A 19,016-nucleotide genomic window follows, 5' to 3' on the forward strand; every position below is an offset into this window, starting at 1 on the left:
TCTGTATTTGCTACCAAAGGCACAACAAACAATGAACAGAAGGTCAGATGGAGCAAATGAAATTTGACATAGAATGAGAAATAGCAACAAAATCAGCTAATAATATATTTAGCCAAGTTTGTAGTTTTATATATTAAAAATAAAAATAATTATTTACTGATGTATTAATATGTTTTAACCCAAGGTAAAATTTTAATTCAGCCTCTTTTCTGGAGGGAAAAAGGCATTGGTGAGAAGAAATAACATGGTTCAAAAGCCAGCAAAGAGAAAAACTTTCATCTCAGCTTTTTTTTTCATATAGCCTTTCACTTTAATTGTACAGTAACCTTCTTAAGGCAGGTAATCCAATTTTTGTTCTCATTCATTAAAGCAAATCACAAGTAAAAACAGTACAGTTTAGTTCCTGTGCACTGGAATTAAACCTGTTCAGCAGCAACATCAAGGCCAATATTACCTTGGAACAGTGTATCGCTACCTAGATATACCTATTCAAAAGGACTATTTCGTTTGCTTTTGAAACTGAGGAATATGAAGCTGTTTAGACTTCAAGGCTCCCCTGACACATAAGCAAAAAAGCTCTTTTTTTAACCTAATTCAAGCTGGTTGAGAGGCTGTAGAAGGGATGGAAAGTCACAGAACAAGGAGGATGTGCTCCAAGCAATTCTGGCAATCATTTTATGCATATGAGGGTGGCTGATCCCTTTTTGTGTGCAGCCTGAAGAACAGAGTAGCATACACACTTGGGAAGAACCGAATACCTGTCTACACTTTTCTCATTCTTAATCTGTGGGACTGGACAGTTTTATCACTTCACTCGTGACATACAGAAAAAAGGACAAACAAAAGCCCAATTTCAAATCTTTTTGGAATATGGCTAACAAAATGGTAAGGGGAAGTACTGCACTATACAACTTAATGAGGGAAGAAGATGGACAAAATCAGGCATGTATTTTTACACAAGAAAATTCTTGTAATCACCTTGTACAAATGTTAATTTAGCTAATTTTTTACACTTGGAATTACTGATTCAACACAATAATTAAACTGTCTCTTCCCAGTCTGCAACAGTCTCAGTGAACAGAACATAATCCTAGAACTTAGATTCTGCAGCATCCCAATAACCTTACTTACTTTACCTTGGGTTAAAACATATTAAGACATCAGTAAATAATTCTTTTTATTTTAAATACATAAAACTATATACTTGGCTAAATATATTATTTGCTGATTTTGTGTGCTATTTCTCATTCTATGTCACATGGTATAGTGCACAACCATGGAGGACTGTTTCTCCCTTGTCTCAGTTATTACCATGGTTATAAACAGCAGTCATATCATACAGGAATTAATGAAACATATTCGAAGCACTAAATGCTGGACATGTTATGCTTTCATATCAATGAGACTCTAAACCCGAAGACAGAGCAATCAGATGCTGGACACAGGGAAAAGCAGAGGGAGCGGACACAGGAAAAACACAGGGGACAGCCTTCATGATTCCTTTGTCTACACCAACCTGCCTCTCAGAGGAGCACCTGTGAGCTGCTGAGCCCTCAAGGTTAGTGGGGGAGAGTAATACCTGGAGAGCCAAAAAAACTCCTATGGAAATAATCGCAAGACCCTGAACATGGAAGCTGCAGAGAAAATAAAGTCCCCGACAGTTCATATTCCCATGCCACAGCCAATGCACTGTCCTCTAAAGTCTTAATAATGCTATATTCAAGTTTAACTCTGCAAAATGATGCTGCCCCATGCCAAAGAAATTCTGTCTGGATACTTACAGGTCCCAGCTGACTAGAAAATAACCTCAGCAGGTGGCTCAGAGGCACCCTCTTTTTCTTTCCATCTCTTTCCATCTCCATGCAAGAGACATTTAGATCCTTACAAAAAATAGCAGTTGTGACACAAAGGTCATCTTATCATTTTCATAGTCAATGCACCACACAGACTTCTAACTGAAATACAAAACCCCCAAAGCAATCAAACACCCAAATCTGAAAACATCCATATGTCTTCATAAAAGGAAACTGGAAATAAATATGTAAGTCAACAGGAAACCTCACTAAATCATGAGATATGTTTCTAGATGTTGTCAGATGTGTTGCTTCATCAACAACTATTTTGCTTACAAATTCCACCGATTTAACTGGAAAGATATAAAAGTAAATGTATTTAAACAAACAAGCAAAAATCTTTGCAGCCAGCTTCTTGTACCATTTTAACAATGTTTTATATCACCTTAATTTACCCTTGTTAATTAGAAAAATAAAATATTTCAACCTGACATAAGTATACTTAAGATCAGGCTTGGAGAATAAGTCTTTACACTAATTTTTCTCATGGAACTATATGGATAATGAGCATAGTTTAAGGTTTTGTTAGCGTTTTTGCAGTCTAAAATTAATCCTAATTTGGGAACAAAGCCTCAGATTGCAAAGGAAGTTAGCGTCACTCCCAATATTACTTTACATGAATCAGAAACTCTTGGTATGCTTTATGAATGCTTCCTATTAACTTAACTTAAGCTGCAGGTTTATTGATAAAGTTTCACTAATGAACCATTATCAGTGTTTCTGAATATACGGCTATCTAAAGTTGATGATATATTATAATGTTCAATATTTTTTAAAAGCTCTAGAGTAAGAACTGGAATACTGACACAATGAGTATTTTTGGCTAGGCCATGCATTTGCTATTCCTAGGAAAATCCACCCATATTTATCTAAGGTATTAGCCTTAGAAAACACAGGCTTGGACACAATGAATAAAGCTTGCTAGAAATTTGCTGCTGAAACTTCCCAATGTACGACCTACAGTGAACATGCCTGTACTTAAGAAAGCACACTGTGTACTGGCTACACCATGTTATCTATATAGTAGGCATAAAGAAGAGCTTTGGGTGAGATGATAGATACAGGCGACGTAGTCTGTCATCTGGTTTTTGAGCAAAGGAAAAAATGTGATTAACTAAAACCTGCAAATTTGCTTTCCCACCTGCTTGCATTTCACCACATTTTACTATAACATCTACAATCTTAAAAAGTCGTACTGTTGGATGTAAGAAAATACTACTATTCTCATTCTACTGAAGAGGTACCAAGAGGTTAAATTGCAAATCTGAGACTAGAAGGAACACCTCTACTATATTAGCCACAGCTTAATAAAGATAACTTTCAGAATAAATATATAAATTCTACACCCTTTTCTTTGCTCTGTAAGCAAATCATCATATCGCATCTGTAAACAAAACCAGGAATAAAACTTCACACTGCAATTTCTCAGCATCCCTGCATAAGCTAGCAAACTGCATGTAAGCCAGTGAGAGGCAGAAATGTTTTGTTCCACATCAGTGCTGGACACTTTAGAGGTCTGCCCTGTGAATTAAAAGACTTTACATTGCAACCTAATCGTGCATGAAGACACCAAGTGATGGAATTTATTTGGTTAATGCTTTTCATCTATTTGATCTTATAGCTGGCAAGCTGATTTCTAAGATTTTCAGGGGACCTTCACTTGCTTTGGTGATAAGTTTCCTATGTATTTGAAGTGTCCCATGTATCTGACATCTGCAGATACCACAAATTCGTCTGAGAAGTGTATCTGCTGTTGCTACATGCAATACCTGAAATTATATGAGTTTACAGAATTGAAGAAGTAAAGACGTTTTTCTACTTTTCTTCAACTGTTTTATACCTGCATTGCCCCACACTTCATCCAGTCACTTCCACTGCTGTAGGTGTCAGTTATGTGTTGCTTTTCAGGGACCAATGGACCAGCACAGCAACTGTGGCATCAGCAGCTCTTCAACAGCTCCACATTTGTGTACTTCTCTGGAGCATAAGTCCCATATACCAGAACATGCCTACATATGCAGAGAGTAACTTATCACAGATCTTGTGGTCAACTTCACTATGAAATTGGGCTCGCAGGGATAATGCTTCTGATATCTGTTACCATAAAGAACCATTCCAAAACTATTAGAATTATTCCTGGGAACTAGTACGTTATTAAAAGGTTGGAGTATTGACCCCGGCAGGCAGCTAACTCCCACCCAGTAACTCGCTCCTTCCTTCCCATTGGGATGGGGGAAGAGAATTGGAAGAGCAAATGTGAGGAAAACTTGTCAGTTGAGATAAAAACAGTTCAATAAATAAAGGAAAAAAAGAAAAAAACCCACAACCAAGTGATGCATAGGCAATTACTCATCACCTCCTACCTGCAGACCAATGTCCAGCCACTCTCCATGCAACAGCTACTTTGGAAAAACTTCCCCCCTACCAGCTTTAGTGCTGAGCATGATATTATATGGCATGGGATATCTCTTTGGTCAGTTGGGATCAGCTGTCCCAGCTGTGTCCCCTTCCAGCCTCTTGTCCACCATCAACCTCCTTGCTTGAGGGGACAGCGTGAGAAACAGGGAAGGCCTTGACACTGTGCAAGCACTGCTCAGCAGTAGCTAAAACACGGGTTATCATCAACACTGTTTTGGTCACAAATCTAAAACATAGCACCATATGGGCTGCTGTGGAGAAAATTAACTCTGCCTCAACCAGATCCAGTACAACCTGGTATAACTAGGAAAAAAAAGCCATTAAAAATACTTTATCAGGACTTCCCATGTTCCTAGACCACCATTGCTAAAGCAAAGCAACTCTAATATCTATGTTCTTTATCACCTTAAATTCATGGCCGTGAGCCTGCTCTGTTATAGATACATTCTGTACTTAGGTATTTTATCTTCCACTCCACATCTTTTGTTTCACAAGCTTTTGTATGGCAATATATTATCAGTCACTATTTATCTTGATTCATGTTTTTCATCCAGACTGACACCAATATATATCAGCTGGAGAGATCTCAGGTGCTTGAGCAATCTCCTTCTACTTAAAAATCTTCACATTAAAACCCCATCATTTCTGTGCAATGAAGAAACAAATGAAACACAAAAAAAACCTTCTAAAAAATATTTTGCATCAGTGCTACTGAAACCACACCTAAGCAGAAATGAAAAATATCCTATGAATACAAGAATGCAGATCTGGATTTTCATGTTTAGAGCTCCTTGGCAGGAAAAGCACTCCATTGGACCTCCTAAAAACAGTCTGGGGGAATGCTTTTAGGGAAAAAAGATATTTATGCTTTCATGCAAGGAAGATCCTGACAGATGCTAGGATGCTAAGGTTATAAGGCAAAAAAGAGGAGTAATACAGTGATGTGCAGGCAGGTCATGGATGGGTCTTTACCCATTCTGCATACTCTATTTCTAATAGTAGATGACTGCTGTGACAACATTTTAAAGAAATGAATATTTTAAACTCTGGGTCTCCACCATATTCCAGCTCAGAGACATACTTCCTACCCATTTTGAATTCTGAGTGCAATTTCAATTGCATTGTGCAAGATATGTTCTGTGCATAATCCTAAATTTAATTTGATGTTGTTCTGCATTAAACAGACCACCTATTTCCCTTTAGAGCTGTATTTCAAAGATGAATGACGAAATTGTTGAAATAAGTTCAAATCCTACTCTTACCTGTGTTGATAATTGTTTTTTAATGAAACTTACATCATTGATTCAGCAGGAGCAAGGTTTGCTCCTAACTGGAAAAGGGGTTTCAACGTAAGAAGTCTAATTCTCACATAGTCACTACACTGCAGAACAAGTTAGTAGCTCTTCATCTGATGTTTACGGAGTGTTAAGAAGAGTAGTGCAGGGACATAAGTCTCAGCTGAAAGGAGAAGTAACACATACCTTCTCATTACACTCTCTTTGGCACTCTTTGACACCTCTAGCCAACAGCCTTACCATCCCACATGTTGGAGAAGTAAACAAGCCATAGTCTCTACCTCATTTTGCTATAATCAGAGATTTGATGATTGCTTTGCGACTCTATAGCAATACAAATAATTTTCAAAGCAGGTTAAACTTTTGTAGCATAGACCCCAGCAGCACAGTCTACATCTGTGATGGATACCCATTGCTTTACTTCTGCATCTGAATTTCTCTACCTTGATTGCTTTCCTTCAGGGAAAAAAGGTAACTTGTCTTCAAGAGAGCAATCTCACTTTGCTTGAAACGTCAAACGTAATAATTTGGCCGTGTATCCTTAAGAAAAATTACAAAATTACAGTAATGTAAAACAAGGCTAGAAAGAATAAGCCTGCCTACAGCAATAAATCTACAGAGATGCATATTTTTTCATTTGCAAGAAAAGGCAACATCTGAGAATTTTATCCTGAAAATGTCTTATAAGAACATCTACTAATTCCATTAAGACATTTGCTTATAGCACAACTTTGCAGAGTTCAACTGTTAATAGCCTGTTATTTAGAAAAATGCTTCAATTAAAAAGCTTTTGACACTGGATTCACAATTGCTTTATCAAACTTATAATTAGAGGTCTGCTTTTGATGCCACAAGCATTAAAGGGGGAATCAATACTATTCTTTGTGCATGTATGTGCTGGCTGAGAAGTCTCAATGAACCACATTTTGTACTGCATTTGACTGAGCTGACTACTGTGAAATCAGCTGGCAAAACCAATTACCACATACATAGAGTGGATCCACTCTTTAAATTTCTCTAATACCTACAATATCTGAAAAGGGAACACATAGAAATGTATTTGTGCTCTCAAATTCTACTCGGCTGTAGACCTGTATGTATCAACATATGCAAATTGAAACTGGTCTACCACTTTACCGAATCAAAACTTGCCTCCTGTAGTTGTAGACTCTCTCCTCCTAAGTTCAATACTTCAAAATACAGATGCATACTTAGAAGAAATACCAACTCTTGGAAAAAGACCATATGAAAAAACCCCTTCATTTCTAACTCTCCATAAAAAAGAATTCAGGAAAGTGAATGCCACAAATACTGTAACTATCAATGCTTATATCCCCCCTATTGTTGACTCTGAATTGGAAGGGAAGATCTGACTCATTGTTATCAATTTTTTACATAAAAGAACTAGAAGCAGTTGCATAATGCTTCAGAATGTCATTTTATTTGTGAGCTCATTGTCTGGTACTTCAGTAATTAGAAACAGGAAAAAGGCTTTCCTGTAGTGTTGTGGTTAAATGTTTGGAGACCATGAGAGTCTTATACATTATAAAAAGGAAGAGCACTGCTCCTCAAACATCAGTTAGGTGGTGAGAAATACCGCTCAGCGACTGATACCAAGGTAGTGAAAAAGGACTATTTTTTTCATCTTTGAGCAACTGGAATGCTGGCTGAACTTTGTTTTTGTTTATTCCTCTGTTTGACTTCTGTCGCTTTCAATGACTACTCAAAGAAATGTGTTTCCTTTGGCTCTCAAAAAATTATAACTCATACCACTTGTGGACTTCAGAGGGGATTATGTAATGCAGTGTGATAATATAATGAGCAGATTAGAAGACAATTTTTGGCAGTTCGACAAAAATTTCATTAGAATGTTTTCCACTATTGAAGCTGGAACCTGGATCAAAAGGCTACTGAATCAAGCCCTCTGGTCCAATGAATTTTTCATTGTCTTGTCAATATGCAAAGTTCTCACAAGGGACTGACCATCGAGACCAGTGATGAGGGTGCTTGTTGCAGGGGAGTGAATCAGCTTGACAAAGACTGCCCCTTCTCTAGCCTGGCTAATTGTCCTCAGCTACCAGCAATTCTGGGGTCCCACTTAGTCTCAAAAAGCTTCAAATAAACACACATTTTATTCTGAGGCAGGAAAACATGAGAATTTCACAACATCAACACTTAGCTTGTTTTCTGTTCTGTTTTAATGCAGACCTTATCTCTTCCCATAGGTTAAAAACCTGTTTTAGATTAAAAGAACAACATTATCAAATGCACTATGTGGTGGGGATTCATGCTCCATGTTTCTGTAATATTTTTTTTTCAAGGTAAGAAAGTTTTCCTCTAAAAAGTTTTACACACATGCACCAAGTCCTTCAGTCCTTCCCTGAGAGAAATAAAGGATGTACGATGATTAACCCTGAGGTATGGCCACCTGAACGACAGGCATATTCATTGGGTAACAGCACACAGGGACTTTAAGTAACAGTTAAAACAGAAAGTGAAGAAAAATATGCTCCAAATGAATCTGTAAAAATATCCTACTTCAGCACAGTACAATTCTGCAAGCTGCAATGTTGATCTCCCTTATTTTTACAATTTTACACTGGGATGTTTAACTGCAGCAACTGGCAAGCAACACAGATCTAATATCTCATGATCTCCACACTGCCTTAGGCACTTGGTTGGGTCACTAGATCTTAATTAACTTGGAGGCTAGCTGATGAATCACTAACACTGCTCCTTGTAAAATGTGGCAATCTCACTGTAAGCTGACACAGACTGAACCCTACTTCCATTATTAACATCTGCTAAAATTGCAGCGCAATAGGATACAGCCACAAAGGCAATGAGTTTAAAATCAGAATAGAACCAAAACACGATAAATCAGGATTGCAATCTCTGACTGCAGCTTCTATACCAACAACATCTGACTGTTTGGTTCAGACCCTGGTTTTCATAAATGAACACTTCACCAGTTCATAGAAAACAACCCAAAACCTGCAGTTTCCTAACAATCCTAACCAAAGTCCATTAAATTTGCAGTGACACTGAGACACACTATACACCTGACATTCAGTCATTGGTACCTGGAATTAACAATACCACACTCGGTGTAAGCATTTGATCTATTGATCTGAGATACATATACATATTATGTTAATTCTCTACTCTAAATTACCTTCCTGTTAAGGAAGATTTATCTGCTATCAGAGATGCTTTGCTGGCATTGGACAGACCACACTCTGCCAGATGGCACCATCACTGAATCCTTTGGGTTTTAAGCCTCCAGAGGCTGGAGAAAGTCAAGAGGAAAAGTCAGGAAAAGAGCAGACACAATGGAGATTCCCTCTGAAAAAAGCCTTTTCCTGAGAGCTGATACCTTGCTCCAAGCTATCTCCATCCTCCTTCCACAGCTTACTCACTGGCTTTCCCAGGTCCTCCCTGCAGGTGTGAGCCTTGGGATCTGTAGTTCAGTCCTGTTTGAAAGCCTTGAGCAGGCACAAGCAAAAAAAGTAGTGACTAGTCTAAAAAATTGCCAAGGTCTTTTTTTGTTGTTGTGACTAGCCATCTGACAGCAGAATTGTTTTTTACACAAGAGATGAAGCACAAGATGGTGCAGCAGTGCTTCTCAGTACAGCTTATCTTCCCTTCAGTTTTGTCTGCAGCACACGATACAGCCAATTTCAAAGCAATAGCAACAGGTGCACACTGGCAATCAAAATGCATGAACTACATGGACAGATACCCGCAATTGTCAGCGCTCCTTTCTATCAGACTGCTGCAGTGGGAACCTTTTTGAGATGATCTTTCAAGCCAGCAATGAGAGACTTCAGGCTCCCTGTGCTTGACTGTGCTCAGTTCTTCAGATATCTGCTCTGAATAGTGTCACAGCAGTCAATGAAGCTTTTTACTTTTACTTTATTGACCATCCAGGAGGCAACAGAAGCTGATCTGCCTGTCAAATATCTAGTATCCATACTGATTAAATGACTCAGGACATACTACAAGTCTTTGACATAAGCAGACAGTATAAACTAGCAGCTTGTCACTCTTGGAAGAAAATTAAGCCTTCGGCATTTTATTGAGCATCTATATTAATGTGACTGACAAAGGAAAGTAATAGTGAATCAGAATGGATGCCACAGAAAAACAATGTCAATATGTTGGATCAAGCAGGACTGAAACTCATTAACTCGTTAACTTTTCTGCTGTTGTGAGAAAAGATGTAAAGCTTTACAGATATTGCAAAGTTTAGACATAAGGAGCTTGTGTTTCTTATGATTTTTTGAATAGCAAAAATTGTTGTGTCTCAAAAATCTTGCACTCATTAAAAAATAATTTAGAAGGTTATTCAAATAAGTTATTTATGTAGTGGGATGCATCACTGAAAAATGTTGAAGGGGCATCCAAAGAGTGACTCAGTATCTCCAAAACAGAAACGGCAGCTTACTTTTACTTTTTCTTACGTAAGTTTAGCAAGAACTACATTAAAGTCAACTGGTATTATTTAAAGGAGTTTTTTTAAAAGGTCCTCTGTTTTATAAAAGTACCTGTCAGTGGAATAAGACCTAAGCTCTGAAATACCATCCCCGAGAAATTTCTCATGAAACAGGAAAACTCATTTTATTTGGTCAAAATAGCAAAACATTTTAATACTATGAACATTTCTGTTTTATTTCTGAGGCTACACAACAGGTAGAGTACCATTTCAGTGATCCCATCTGCATTCTGTCTGAGGACCTGTGACTCATAATGCCTAGCTGTTTCACATAGATGTTTACAGGTAACAGTGGAATAACAGAAAAAAGAATAAAGCAGCAATACTCAGCAGTAAACCAAAACAAGATGCTTTGCATAGCAGGAATGACTTCATCCACAGCTGACTGATGTCTTTAGCCTCTGAGCAAAAGGAAGCTCTAGTATAGGCCTGTGCCATTTACAAGCTTCATGATTTGCTGCCAATTTGTAGAAACCAAAGTAAACTTCTGGCAAGACTCCTACATACCATAGTAGTTAAAGAAACTATCGTCCCACCCTGATTTTAACTACAAGCCTTGAAAGATTAGTCTAATGTTTCTTTCTACCCTCCCATTCTCCTTAGCTAATAGAAGATTTAATGTAAAACTTCAAAAATATAATTCTGAAAAGTGCCCCTCTGGTTATCTTCGTCACTTCACAAACCCCCAGTTAATTTTTTTTCACTCCTTTTTCCTCACCAATAAGCCTTGGCAACAGAAAGCCTTCACTACTAATTAAAAGTGAAAAGCTAGCAAACAGACTCAGTACCCTGATGTTTCACAGCAGTGTGCAAAGCTGCCCAGAGACACCTGCTTATTTTTACAGCAATTCTTTTTACTCTTTGTCATTCCATCCCTTAAGGTTGGGTTATAAAATGAGGCAGAATAAACTAGATCATTTCACGAAACAATGGTGCATTTGTACATCCCACCTTTACTGGAAAACACAAATCACCATAACACAATGTTGTCCAGTTGCTGTAGCAGGAAGCAGGAATCAACCAAACTGATCTTGCACATTACGATGTCTTTGCAAAGTATGGCTTTCAGAATGTTCCCTGATTGTGGTTACCTCAACTTCCAGGCACAACTTGAGCACCTAGTGCCAAAGGACCACGTATGCTGGATAACCAGAATTCCTGCCCCAATTTCTGAAGATATTTTAGACACATAAAAATATAGACAGGCTACTAGTAGTGCTTTTCAGTACCTATGTAGTCATTTAATTCTTATTGAGTCCAGTGGGAACTAAGGAAGGAAGAGCGACAGCCCCAAAACTTGAAGGTGCTTAGGTGCTGCTTCCCAGGCTCAGTGTATCTGCTAATTGGAAAAAGCTAATTGGCTGCCAAGTAATCTTATACTGAAAGCATGCTTCATGTATCCTCTGTGTCCAAAAGCTGACTCTACACTGATGCTGTACCTCCTGATAACGCTGACAAAGCTCAGTATAGCACAGCACCTGCTCTCCCACCACCACATCTCACCACAGGACCTTAGAGGTTGGGCAATGAGAGTACTCACCAGGGAGGTAGGGTATGAAAACGCAAATCCTCCAGCCTTAGGAGAGAAATGAATCGGTCCAGTTTTATATCCCATATAAAATTCTAACTAGCAACAAAACAGAAAGCAGCCTCCCTTCTCTGGACATGCTTTGTAAGAAAGTGATGACTTCAGTACCCAGCCAAAGAAAAAGATTCAGCTGTGACTCACAGCTGGAGGTATGTGGCTCCTCGCAGCACCAAAGAGGGTGAATCCCTAAAAGTGCACCTAAACTGTGTGCCTCCAAGTGTACCCTCGCCATGTCCCAGCTCCAAGGACAGGAGCATCTTCATGCAGATGAGCCAGGATGTGTCCCCAGAGTGTGTGGGCGGACAGGGGTGGTGGACAGCAGGAGAGAGGGACGTGCTGTGATGCAAACTGGCAGCTCAGCTGAGGAGTATTCGCAGAGGGCCAGGCTGACTGTCACATCTTTTCTCAAAACTCCTTGGAGGCCACTGCTGGCAACTGCCTGTCCATCACACTCAGTTTTGTGGACAACAGTCATAGGCACTTGGGGCTTGCCATACAGTCACCTTAGTTCACTGAAAGTTGCGTTGCCAGTGAGAGGTTCAGGCCACGCTTTATCTTCCCCACTTGTGCCTGTCTCACTCTCCTGTGACCTCAGGCTGCGCTGAATTAAGTACCTGTCTGACCTGGCTGAAAATGGAATTTGTCGTTGCCTCTGTTGGCAGCACATTTTTCAGCGTGATTCACTCTGGAGAGCTGCACAAAGGTTGGGGAAAGGAGGAAAGAGCAAACATGAGGTGAGGGGTGGGGGTGACCACCCTTTTGTGGTGACCATGCAGCCACAGTTTTGCTCTTCCAGCACTTTGTACGGGGCTATAGTATAGACAGCTAGTTCAAAGCTAGGGCTGATGCTGAAGTGGTCAGTCACACAAATTGGTTGTTGCAGGATGCTCAGTGGCAATGCCTACATACTCCAGGCTGTAAACAATTTATGTTCCTATGTTCTGACTCCATTTTCAGGTAACTACCATGTTTATAAACCTTGCTTGTAGTCCTGAGACCTCTCATAAGCCAAACCAAAGATTTCTCTTATTAGCCACCAAAAATTTATAGCACATTTGCTGATTCTGACCTTTCTACACCAGTGACAGGACACCTCTAAAACTGAGATAATTCCTCAACATATGAAATAACATATGAAATAACATATGAAATAACATATGAAATTCCTCAATTGTAAGAAAAATAGAAGGCTTTGGAAAGAGCAAGAATTGACAGACTTTTATTCATTCTTCTGTTTCAATGAACGTGTGTCTTGAGGATATCTCCTAACAACTTCACTGTAGTATTAGCATCTAGCTAGAGCATCTAGCTCTGAAATCCTTGGCTTCTCACTAACTTAACTGAGGCAATGCAGCAACCAGGCCTATCTACCGTTTGTTCCACATCAGTGTTTTCTTTTTGCTTAAACTTAAACTAGCCTGCATGTGCAGAATGTTTACACATTTCAAAACAAAGGGTTTACTGAATTTCTCTTTTTATTCTCTCATGGTAGTCTTGCTTTAGGAGATTTCTAGTGAAGAAGAGGCAGATACGATTCAGTAAACTGAGCTTCTGTATGAAAATAGGATAAGAAAGATATGCCTAACGGGCAAAAGGGAAAGAAAAAGCTCTTGCATGTACCTGTTTCTAGACAAAAGTATTTGGCAGCATGTAAACAGCATCAAATAAGAACAATCAAATGAGAACATAAGCCAAGATTGCAGTCCCAAATAAATAAACTATTATTATTATGCAAATTAATAGCGACATAATATGTTTCTATGTTAAACAGTACTTTTAGTCATCACAACTAAGGTGTGTGTGTGTATGTACATTTATTTACATAGCCTCTAAGAGCTAAATCATTACATATTTCCCATCTCAGCTTAGCAGGCAGGATCAGGCTGACTGACCAAACAAGTATTTGGCAGAATTCACCTCAGTTTTCACAGTTATTTCACCCTATGGCTGAAAGTAGCTATGACAGCTGCTTGAGATTCACTGTAAAACACATGGATCTATATGTAACAGGCAGCTATGCGTAATGAGGCCCTGTTCTTCAGCCTGCCTATACATGGTTCCCTGCTGTTATGAAGAAGGTGTTGACCAGGAGAGGATTCTCCCATCAAAACGTGATCCAAGATTGCTCCAATTGGTTTCGCCAGTCAAACCAATGCTAAGTTTTGCTGCTGACTTCCAGCTCACACCTGCTGCATTCTTCTGGATAAAGTTTGTGGGATTGTAGGGAACAGACAACACAAACCCAAAAGCATTTAATTTGTGTAAAGGACAAAGTTTCACCCCTTACAGTCTCTCTTCTGCAGGCAAACAATACGAAATGCTTTCCACAATAAAAAAAACCCCAAACCTCAAGAAAGAAAACAAAATGCACAGTCAGGATGTTCACAGCTAGTAGGATTATCCTTCCTCTAATTCATGCAGTTCCACAGAGACATATTTCTTTCTGCCAAGTACCTAGTTAAAAAAATGTTACCAGCAAAGAACTGCCCTCAAATACCCACGGGGGCAGAAAAGCAGCCTGCTTCCTGAGGTGAGGTGTCCCTCCCAGTGCCTCCCCCAGCTTCACCACAGCACATCTAAAGAGCAGAGTTGGAATGACAAATATCAGGAAGTGAGCTCTGAAAGAGAAATATGTCATTCATGGAGATATATCCAATCAGTCATGTGACACAGGGATTTTAATCCGGCAGAACTGCCCCTTCTGGGTTTATAAGGTTTCTATCAAACCTCCACATGTAAAGTCTCCATCACTTTAAAATACATTATTAGAGAAATAAAAAATCTCCATTAACTTGTCTATTTCTTCAATACATAAAGTCTGTAAAGTTCAAGAGAGTCAGAAGCCAAGCCAGTTGTCACACATAATAATCCCCCAATAACTCAATGAGATAATATCTGAGAAAAGCAAGAGCCACCCTTTATATTCTGCATCCCACAGGTATTGAAAATGGTTCATTTCACATGCCCAGAACTCTCAAACTAATTTTTATGTGTTTTTGGATGGCTCCAAATGCTTTCAAAGAGTAAGTGTCAAGCAGTGTGCATGGGAGAGACATAAACACCTATTTCACAAAGATTTAAATGCAAATCACGCTGCTTTATGAGGATTCAGGTTTCCTAGACTTTCATAGAAGAACTGGTACTTTCTACTTGATGAACTAGATTGAAAATGTCATGAATGTCATAGGGCCTTACTTGTTCTCGTTGCTGGCATCATATCGAGGCATAGGGTCAAAATCATTTCCATTGACATCAAAACTGGCCTGCGAATCCTGTAGCCAACAGGAGAAAGAAAACCAGACTCTCATTAATTAGCCATTGACTGATGTAGCCTATACATTCTTCAGCAGGTTCCTACAAGAGAGTAATTAGGTTAAGTAACATTCCTGCAGTTTTATGATGATTGCATGTTTTAAGAAAGGATTAAATAGTTAATAATTACGAGATTTACATATTTTATTTTATTTTTTGAAAAGGGAGAAGGATAAGAAATGCTCTGAAAAAGCACAGTTCCAGCGTCAGACAGTAAAGAGAAAGTGGTGTTTCATAAACCAGAAGACTACATTTCTTCTAAGAAACTTTTGGAAGTTAAGAGAGTTTATTCTCAAAACTGGGATTTTGCTAAACGTTTCAAGATTCAATAAATTATCTGCACAATGATGACTGAAATTTCAGTCATAGTTTCAAGGAATAAGAATACTATCATTTTCTTAAGAATATTGTTATAAAAATACAGCTTCAAATGCAACATAAACTTCATTCCCATTTCCCTGGGAGTGTAACTGTTTCAAATATTTGCAAGATAGCCCTGTATTTTTGTTCCATATTTTATATTTACCAGGATTCTTACAGCTGAAAATAGTTTATAGAGTAAATAGCTGCTGGTTTGTATGGCTCCCATTAATTGATGCGGTAGCATGTGGCATGTTGACATGGCAAAAGCTCTCTTTAATCTCTTCTTTGTTCAAAACCAGTTACCACATCCACCTCAAATATTCCTGTTTGCAGCCACACCAGCAGTAATCTGACATATAGAAGGCATTTGTCATCAAACAAGCAATGTGTACTGCTTTGGGGGAATTCCTTGTTGGCGTAAGGAAAGGGAGAGAGGAGGTGGTAAGGGAATAAATAGCTGCTTTAAATTCAGTGGAAGGACAGTACTGGGATGAGGTGACATATGACAGAATACAGGTCATTCATTGAGGAGGTAAAATTATATTTAGTTTGTTTAAATAACTTAAGAGATTAAAATGAAAGATGTGGCATGCATTAGGATCAAGCATACATTGACAAATAGGGCAATTGCCTGTCACTTGTGTTTGTGCAGTCCACCTCATGTATTTCACAGCTGAGTTCCACGTGCAGCATAGGAAAGGATACGGATGTTAAGTATGGCTAATTTAAAATAAATGGCTTTAAACTGTGGACACGATTGTAGCTTTTGATGGGTTGTTAAAGATGTTTTTGTCACCTTCATCTCTTCAATGCTCTGTCAAGATGATATGCTTGCTGGCAAAAAGCCTGTGTTTAGGGCTCTTTTACAAGATCTACATCTGTAACGGGACTGAAGGTATATGCATGCCTTGTGCTGGTCATCTTCACCAGTCCGGCTCAATCCCAATATATTCTCTTACCTCGTGTGAATGCACACCTTGCACACTTCATTTCAGAAAAATGATAAGGTCCTTGAGGTTATGTGCTTTCAGGTAATATTGCCAAAGCAGAGGACTAATCACTCCAGCAAAGCGTGGCCCTGATGCTCTGAACAGCTTCAAACTCCGACACTAACACAAGAAGTCACCCACTAGAGAAGCAGCTTCTCCTCACATTATACAATTCTTCCAAGGTATATTAACCAATAATTTAAATATGACGAACCACAAGCAAACAGAAATCTCCTGAGGTGACATGAAACACAGGATGCAGAAAACAAAGCTCTATTACAAATTGTGAGGGGACTCACTGGAATGAAGAGAGATTTATTAGAAACATCCCAAAATATTCTACACCTGTTTTTAACTGAGTGAATCATAACAAGTCATGTCCTTTTCCTTTAATATTATTTCTAGCAGTAAGAGAAATAAAGCTTTAAAAATAAATACATGGAAGGATATGCCTAAAATTACAGTCTTTGAGAAAAGCTGCTGTCTTGCTAGCTAAATGTATTGGCCAAAAATGGACTTCAGCTGCACGCATTAACTGAAAAGCAGTGTATTCCGTTTCTAAGTTCTGAGAGTGTGAGGATATTAAGTAAAATAATTAGAGAAAAGAGAAAAAACATCCAATGATTAGTTCCGGTCCTTCAGAAATTCAAGACTCTGCTACAAGAGGCATCCAGATATTAAATACGTTCAGACTGAACATAGCCTTAACAATACAGATTACCAAAAGCTGTTTTCCTTCCTCCCATTGGTGTTAACATTTGAGGAAACCCTCCTATGATTCTTCCTCTTTCCCTCCTCTTTCCCTCCATCTTTCCAGGAGCAGCAAATTTGTTCAGGGTAATAATAAAGCAGCAAATCTGGACTCCTGTGGACACTCACATAATTCTGCATCAAGTCTGGATGGTTTCTTTCGATGCCGTCATCCAGGATGGTAACCACAACGTTCTTTCCAGTGTAACCTCTCTTCCAAGCACCTACTATATTCATATCTGATTGGCAATGGTGGGTGTTATCACTGCAGTGCTAGGGAGAGAAGAGGAGATAAAGATGTTGGATGTTGCAGATTAGTGAGCAGTGTGGGGTTGAGATATTATCCTACTTACATTACCATTTAAATCAGCACATGAGCATATTGATTTGAATAGTTAGCAACTATACAAGATCAACACCTTCATTTAGACAGAAAATAATTTAAAAAGAAAAGCCAAATTAAATTCAATTGCTAGACCTGCTTATTTCTCTTTCAGATTACTCTTCATGGTAAGCAATAGAAAAGGGAAGCATCCAGCCATACTGAACCACTAGAAGCCACGTGTAAAACAAAGCAACGATCCCTGGCTGTTAAGCACGCTCATTTGAAATGTACCTCTGAATTACTTGAATTTTTTCAGAAAAACAAACCATATGTGGATAAAAGTAGACAAATGCCTGTACAGAAACGGTCATGGAAACAAAACTTGCTTTTTGGAGCTTATGTGCTGTATAATTTCTTGACAGAATGTCTGGAAACCAATCCAGATTCATTTCTATCTACAAAAGAAGGCTTTTGGCAGGTTTTGTGCAATATCAGCAGGAGATGAGCAGCAGTTAAGAACCTGTAACCAAAACAACACCCTGAAAAACTTGCAGCTTAAGGTGTCTGATGAATTGTAGATAGATAGATTGAGAACAGCCTGAGGTACAGCTTTCAGAGCAACCAAGTTCAGTGTGGTAGAGAAAGAAAGTTTCTACCACATTAGAAAGGGTACATTAAAACGGAAAGTCTTTTCCTTGATATGAATGCACCCAGCTTATGTGAAGAAATCTGGCTTGCCATGGTGATGAGACATGACTCTCAGGTACTCGTATGCCCCATTAGCGACTCTAACCCACACACAGAGCCCTACCCTGTGAAGTGAGTTCAACGAGCCTCTCATCGACACTGATTTCCTCCAGCTCCTCCAGGCTCAGAGTAACAGGCAAAAAAATAAAAAAGAGGGGGTGCAGGGAAGGGGAAAAGCAAAGGGTGGGAGGAAGGAAAAAGAAATTTAAAAAGAAACTTGTATCATAGCAACATTGGCCACACGAGCATGCTCTACCTCACTCCCTGCCCCACTGCCTCATGTCCCCACTTCAGCCTCATGTTTTGGCACCCTACAATTTGCAAGGAGTATAAATGCATTCAGAGGGATGCACTCCGTCTTCACTTAGTCCATCCCTCTCCTCTCAAATGTAAACACACTGAAGAACCGTTAACCATACTGGCTGCAAACTGACATCGGCCTACTATTAAATTGTAATTTTCCTCCTCCTTTTTCTCCAGTTTACCACCCTGTACACAAACAGAGGATTTAAGAGTGGTCATCTGCTGTTCTAAAGCAAGATTATATTATTAGGCACTATATATATGTACATAGTATAAAGTGTCTCTCATGGTCTTTCCCTTGTGTCTGCAAGTATCTGTCTCTCTCTTTGACTTCAGGGACCAGTTCCAAGGAATGTATAAGGCAGGCTTAATGCTTTTGTTCTGTGTATTGCGTGGAAATGCCCATGCTGCTGGCTTTATTAAATTAATTACAGTCTAAAATTGTCATCTGTACACTGAATGTAATGGTTGTACACATGAGGCTTTCTAATGTACAAACAAGGGGGTTAAAAGTGTGTAATGTTTCCAGGTGCCTCTGCATTTTTCAAAAGCGTTACTGAACTAAGCATCATAAAATA

The 19,016-nt window shown here is 38.9% G+C and overlaps 1 protein-coding gene across 2 annotated transcripts in view; it reads right to left on the reverse strand.

Moving 5' to 3' along the window:
* LOC140650655 (proprotein convertase subtilisin/kexin type 5-like) overlaps positions 1–19,016 on the reverse strand; it is a 259,934-nt gene that overhangs the window by 167,405 nt on the left and 73,513 nt on the right. For both annotated transcript variants that reach the window (XM_072859286.1, XM_072859285.1), the window contains exons 4-5: positions 17,193–17,336; positions 14,845–14,921 (exon numbers count right to left, since the gene is read on the reverse strand). In XM_072859286.1, the coding sequence (XP_072715387.1) occupies positions 14,845–14,921; positions 17,193–17,336 (221 nt within the window). The remainder of the gene's footprint in view (positions 1–14,844; positions 14,922–17,192; positions 17,337–19,016) is intronic.

This window comes from Ciconia boyciana, chromosome 4 (genome assembly GCF_034638445.1).
Source record: "Ciconia boyciana chromosome 4, ASM3463844v1, whole genome shotgun sequence".
In the NCBI taxonomy this organism is placed as follows: Eukaryota; Metazoa; Chordata; class Aves; order Ciconiiformes; family Ciconiidae; genus Ciconia; species Ciconia boyciana.